Source organism: Ziziphus jujuba, chromosome 3, assembly GCF_031755915.1.
Source record: "Ziziphus jujuba cultivar Dongzao chromosome 3, ASM3175591v1".
Taxonomy (NCBI): domain Eukaryota; kingdom Viridiplantae; phylum Streptophyta; class Magnoliopsida; order Rosales; family Rhamnaceae; genus Ziziphus; species Ziziphus jujuba.
The window spans coordinates 11,742,859-11,749,502 of NC_083381.1; the positions used below are offsets into that span (position 1 = coordinate 11,742,859).

Below are 6,644 nucleotides of genomic sequence, written 5' to 3' on the forward strand. Positions count from 1 at the left end.
GAAATTTTACGATTAGTTTATTTAATTAATTAATTATCAAATTGCATATTAAAATTGTAAAAATATTTAATGAATATTATAGTTCTTAAGAGTCAATCAATTTATAATAAGCGATAATAGTTAAAAATATACTATTATTAATAAAAAAAATATAAAAAATATACATATTTAATAAAATTATTTAATAATTAAAATATATAGAACAATTATTACAATTATATTATATTTTATAAATGTAATTTTAATACTATAAATACCTAGATGGTTGAGAATTGCTTGTATTTTCTTTATTTTCATTTTAAAATGTAAAATGTAAAAAGTAATTAAAATGTATATCCTTGATAATTTTGTATATAATTATTAATATACCATTGATATCGAAATTTTAAACATTGGTTGAAGAAAATATATTTTCTGCATATCTTTCAATTTTATCTATGCTTTGAATTTTATTTACTTTATAATATTTATATAAATATGAAATTTATTATCATAAAAAAAATAATAATACATAGATAAATTTATAACTTGTGATACTTATTTCCTCTAAAAGTATAATATAATTTTGGACATTATTTGTTAAATATGAATTTTTTTTTTATTTACCTAAATGTTGGAAGACAATTAAAAGGGTAAGAAAAAACTATCACTAATATTAATTTGATAAAAAGTTTTACTAAACATCAATAATAATTATAAAATATTTTTATAAAAATTTAACAAAAAATTTCATAGATATTTTCAAAATTTCCATGAAAATTTAATGAAAATTTTAGAAATTTTCATAAAAATTATGAATTTTTTTATTCAAATTGTAAAGAATTTAACATGAATATTATAATAAAAATTATGGAGAAATATTAGAAATTTCAACACATATTATAGAAATTACACCCCTTTCCACTTGGATGTTAAATTTCTTTTTGATGTGTTTAAAAAATAAAAATTTCATGAAAATTTTGCAAAAAAGTTCAATATTTAAACTATGTTTATAAGTATCAAACAATTCAAAAAAGAAAAGAAGTATCAAATAGTTTAAGAGAGGTTTTTGTAATTTACCCTTAAATAATTTTGCAGCACCCAAATCAACTTTTATTTATTTATTTTTTTGAAATAAAGCACCCAATCAACTTGAAAATTTATTTCACACTTTCATGATATTTATTAAAATTTATTTACCAAATGACTTGATAAAAAGATGTGTAAATATATTATTGGTTCAAAAATTAATATTGCTATGTTATGTTGTAAATGATTTTGATATTTCTTGAATTATTAATATTGGTTTTCTGTGTATATAGCTGCTTTTTAAAGTCTAGTCTCCGTAATATGCCAACCCACTCTTGGACCGCATGTATATCTAGTGTCCTTTACACTGCCATAATTTTTTCCAATAATAGTTTATCAAATTTTGTAGATATATAATATCGTTTTAATTGTATATAGGATTTTATATATATATATAGTTGTACATATATTAAATTATTTATTATCATTGATATATTTATATAATTTAAATATAAAAAATAAATTTTTAAATAAATTAATAATTTTAAAAAATAAATTAATTAAATATTATTATATTATTTAACAAATAAATTTAATAAAAATTTTGATAAATCTGATCTAATTGCTCTTCTTTTTAATTTGCAAAAATTTTAATTTGAGTTTACTTATTATGCTTCTGTCAATTTTTAATGATATTTAGAATCGTCAGATTAATTCGTATTCAAATTTGTAGCCATCGCTAGCATCACTTTCTCATTGATTGTGTCTCGTCTTTTTCTTCAACGTTATGGCCACTCCTTGATTTCTGTCATTTCAATGTCATCCTTCATTTTTTGTCAATTCTGTGCGCAATCAATTACATGACTGCAACGTTGAAGAAACGTTTACCTACAATACTGAGTAAGTACAATAATTGTATATAGCAATTAATGTGTGCACCTAAATCCATTCTTAGTTATCATCATCCGTACTAAATCTGAATTCAGATTTTTTAAAATTTTCTGTACGTTCAAATTACCTGATAAAAAGTAATAATAATAATCATAATAAAAATTCAATCACCAGAAAATTTATTATTTATTATAATGAAAAGTCACATTATTAAAGGTTTTAGTTATAAAAGAATTCGAAAAATATATTCTCAACTTTTGTTTTTTTTTGGGATACTTTTAAACTTAAATAAATAAGTTAAAAAAAGAAAACATATTTCTATAACAAACTCGGTAGTTTGTGACAATTTGTGTTAAATTAATTTACATTTTTTAACATTCGAGTATCATGGCCACTTTTTTTTTTTTTTGGGAAGGAAAAAAAATTCAAGTTTGAATCTTTAACTCCAATATAAATATATATATATATATATATATATATGTTCCAAATCGATCTTCTATAATCAAGATATATATGACAAATATTATTAATTAGCTATACATTCTTAAAAAGCATAAATAAAGCTTAAGATAATAAGAGTATCCATATCCTTTTAGCTTATGTGGATATGCTTATGTGCTGCATGGAAGAGTAAAGACAGGCCCCCAAAGGAAGTATATAGCACATGGAAAAGACTACCTTCTCTAAACCTTTTTGAGTAGAAAGTAGAAACTATACAGAAAAACCATAAACACAAATGAGTTCTAGGACAGAAGCTGATAAACCCCATGTCCTATGTATTCCATGCCCAGCTCAAAGTCATATAAAAGCAATGCTTAAATTAGCAAAGCTTCTCCATTCTAGAGGTTTTCACATCACTTTTGTCAACACTGAGTACAACCACCAGCGCTTTCTTAAATCTCTTGGCCCTGACTGCCTCAACGGCTTGCCTGACTTCCGATTCGAAACCATTCCGGACGGCCTACCTCCATCAGATGCTGATGCCACCCAAGATGTTGTTGCTATTTGTAAAGCCCTCAAAGAGAACATGTTGGCTCCATTCCATGACCTCCTGAAAAGACTCAATGATAAGGAAACCTCCAACAACCCCCCGGTGACAAACATTGTTGCGGACGGTACCGCGTTGTTCGCTATTACAGCTGGAAAGGAACTAGGAATTCCTGTGGTGCTTCTTTTTCCTATCTCTGCTTGTTCATTTATGGGCTTAAATCAATATCCTATTGTAGTGGAGAAGTTAGGCCATCCACCAAAAAAAGGTGAAAACGCACAAACCAACATATTATGAATTAATAATTTTGTCCTAAAAGAAAGAAAAATTAAAAAAAAAAAAATAATATGAGTATCATTTTTGTTTGAGTGGTGAACCATTACAAGTTTTGCAGTTTCCGTCTTAAATTATAGCAAGTATTGCATCGCTTTTGAACTAATATATTTTGATATTTATTCTCTATTTGGCATAATTTTTGCTTCTGCTTTTTCCTTTTTTTCAAAAATATTTTATGAGAAAACCATCCTTTCCTTTGGTTAGAAATACTTAGGAAGTCCAAAGCACTTATTGAAAATTGACCAAATACTTTCAGAAGTAGTTTTTGAAGACTATCAAAAATCATAACAAATACAACCTTAATTCAGTCCAATTATGCACCTTCTATGTCTGAATTTGATGAAATTAACCATACACAACTCATATAATTCAATTAGAAAATTGTTTTAGTAGTTTTATTTTATATTTGATCAGTGGTTATGCCTAAGTTTTCAAATTTAGTGGATAAAATTGTTTTAGTAGTTTTATTTTATATTTGATCAGTGGTTATGCCTAAGTTTTCAAATTTGTTGGATGAAATTTAATGAGTTGACTAATGTGAAAAAAATAAAGAAGGAAAGTTTAGGGGTAACATGGCAGTTTCTGTTGTTTTTGTTAATTCCTTTTTTTTAATTATTTTTTTTTTTTCCAATTTAAGGTCAAAGTGTAAAATATGTATAATTCAAGGGAGAAAAATATCACTAGCGCTTTGTTTGATAATTAAACTGTAAAGACTCTCAAACTTTTTTTTTTCCCCCTATTTCTATGAATGGATTTTTTAGACACAGTTATAGACTGGATTCCGGGAATGAAAGATATAAGCGTCATAGATCTACCAAGCTTTTATTGGGCGACAAGTCCAGGGGATGAGAATTTCCTTTATAATGTTTGCTTGGAATCAACTATTAGAGCTCATGAAGCTACAGCAGTTATATTCCATACCTTCTATGCATTGGAGAAAGATGTTTTGGATGCTCTATCAACCATGCTTCCACGCGTGTTTGTGATTGGCCCTCTCCAACTTCTTCTAAATGGCATAAAAGAAGACCCTTTGAAGCTTAAATACAGCCTCTGGAAGGAAGAAACTGAGTGCCTCCAATGGCTTGATAACAAGGCACCAAACTCCGTTTTGTATGTGAATTTCGGGAGCACAACGTTGTTATCGCCACAACAACTTATGGAGTTTGCTTTTGGAATTGCAAATAGCAACCACCCTTTTTTGTGGATAATTAGGCCAGACTTGGTTATTGGTGAGTCAGCCATTTTACCACTTGAATTTTTGACTGAAACTAAAGAAAGAAGCCTAATTGCTAGTTGGTGTCCACAAGAGGAAGTTCTTAATCACCCTTCAATTGGAGGGTTCTTAACACATAGCGGTTGGAATTCAACCATTGAGAGTTTGTCTTCCGGTGTTCCAATGCTGTGTTGGCCAGTCTACGGGGACCAACCAACGAACTGTCGATATACTTGCAAGGAATGGGGGATCGGATTGAAGATTGATAATGAAGTGAAGAGAGAAGAAGTAGAAAAGCTTGTTAGAGAGTTAATGGAAGGAGAAAAAGCTAAGAACATGAAAAGGAATGCCATGGAATGGAAAAGACAGGCTGAAGAAGCCAATGCTTCCAATGGTTCTTCATCCAAAGACTTTGATAGTTTGGTGAGGCACTTGCTTTCATGAAAATGCTACCTAGCCATCTCCAAAAGAAAATATTAATATTATTCTTGACATGTTAGTTTCCATGATGATTATTCTGTTATATAAATCGAATTTGTTATTAATCATGTATTTTTTTATTTTTTTTTTGTTGACTGAATTTGTTATTGATCATGTACCATTATATATAGATATATATATATATATATATATAGATATATATGAATTCTCATGGCCCAACCATTTTGATGAATAACAATTAGAATGTCTGTTAGCAACGATTAATTGCTTTGAAGATTCAGATTTAAATATATATTTAGGATTTAAATGTCTTGATAGGAAAATGACTAATAATCATTTCTAAGTTATTAATAACTTTATTTGTCCTTCATTAGTTACATGTCAAAGATTGACAAACTATCTTTTTGAATTGTATTTTTTTTTTTTTTGAGTAGTGTTAATGCAACATCTCACCTCCACTGATAGCCTTGTCATTTTTTATTAATATTATCTTTAACTTAGCTACATCGTTGGGTATAGGGTATGGAATTTTTTGTTGATTATTGAATAGTGTTAATGTAATATCTACTTTCACTAATGGATCTGTCACTCTCTGTCAATATTGTCCTCAATAGGGATTTTTTGGTTAGAGGTTTTCAAGAGGTTACTCGTCCTAAAATTGCTCTCATCTAAGCACATTTATCTTGGGAGTTCTATCGAACCCTTAAACCAATTCCTTTGAAAAAGCCTCGATATAATGAAAATGACTATTATGACATTTGATCCACCGACTATGTGAGATTGGATACCAAGTAGCTTACCAATGTCCCGCATCCACCCACACTCGTCATTATAATCCACCCCCCTTGAGCCCAATATCCTTACTAGCACACTTTCGGTCAGGTACAGACTCTTGTATATCATTTGTAAAATCCTGGTTCAATGGCAGATGTGTCACTCTCTACCGATATTATCCCAAATTTAGCCATCGCATTTGTTATAAGATTTTTTATTTAGAGCTTCACAAAAGGTTATCTATTCTTAAACTATTCTTGCCTGAATACCTTAACTTTGAAGTTCTTTCAAATATTAAAGCCAACTACTCTAAAAAGGCTTTGGAATTATGAGAGCAACTATTATTACATTTGAATCATCTACTGATTTATACTCATGCGATGTCGAATTGGATACCAAATAGATTGCCAGTGCCCCACAACTACCCACAGTGGTTGTCACAATCCACCCCTTTTAGGTATAAACGTTCTTGACGTATACAGGTTCTTATACCATTTTTAACATCGCACCTTCACTACAGACCTATCATTCTTTATCGATATTGTCTTCAATCTAGCAACCACACTTAGCATGGGATGTTTTGTTCAGAGCTTCTTAGGCGGTCATCCATCCTAAGATTTCTCTCGCCTGAGCATGATTAACTTCAGAGTTATTTCGAAACCTATCACATCAGTACTGTAAGAGTGATTATTATTATATTTGAACCATTCCCTAATACACACCTGGACAATATGGGATTGAACACTAGATGCTCTGTTGGTGCCCTACATCATCCACACTAGCTATCATAGTTAAACACATGTAAGATATTATTAGTCAGTATATCCATATAACTAAATATAGATAAGTGAATGCTTAAATAAATAACTGAATATAAAATAAACTAATCACATCATTAGGTAAATAGATTTGATGAATATTTTAATAACTTTTACATTATTGTAGAAACTATATGTTCAAATTAAGATGTTATCTAAACAATCTAAGGCTTTG

The 6,644-nt window shown here is 28.8% G+C and overlaps 1 protein-coding gene across 1 annotated transcript; it reads left to right on the top strand.

The window, feature by feature from the left end:
- Window positions 1–2,474: 2,474 nt before the first annotated feature.
- LOC107434895 (7-deoxyloganetin glucosyltransferase) lies at window positions 2,475–4,984 on the top strand. Its single transcript, XM_016046406.4, has 2 exons — window positions 2,475–3,155; window positions 3,985–4,984. The coding sequence occupies exons 1-2, from the start codon at window positions 2,636–2,638 to the stop codon at window positions 4,878–4,880; spliced, it is 1,416 nt and encodes a 471-aa protein (XP_015901892.3). The 5' UTR covers window positions 2,475–2,635; the 3' UTR covers window positions 4,881–4,984.
- The last annotated feature ends 1,660 nt before the right edge of the window (window positions 4,985–6,644 follow it).

Excerpts from the sequence above, each read along its gene's own strand:
- LOC107434895 (XM_016046406.4), top strand. The coding sequence starts at position 2,636 with ATGAGTTCTAGGACAGAAGCTGATAAACCCCATGTCCTATGTATTCCA. Across the intron at positions 3,156-3,984 it reads AGGCCATCCACCAAAAAAAG|ACACAGTTATAGACTGGATT; the intron begins GTGAAAACGCAC and ends TGGATTTTTTAG.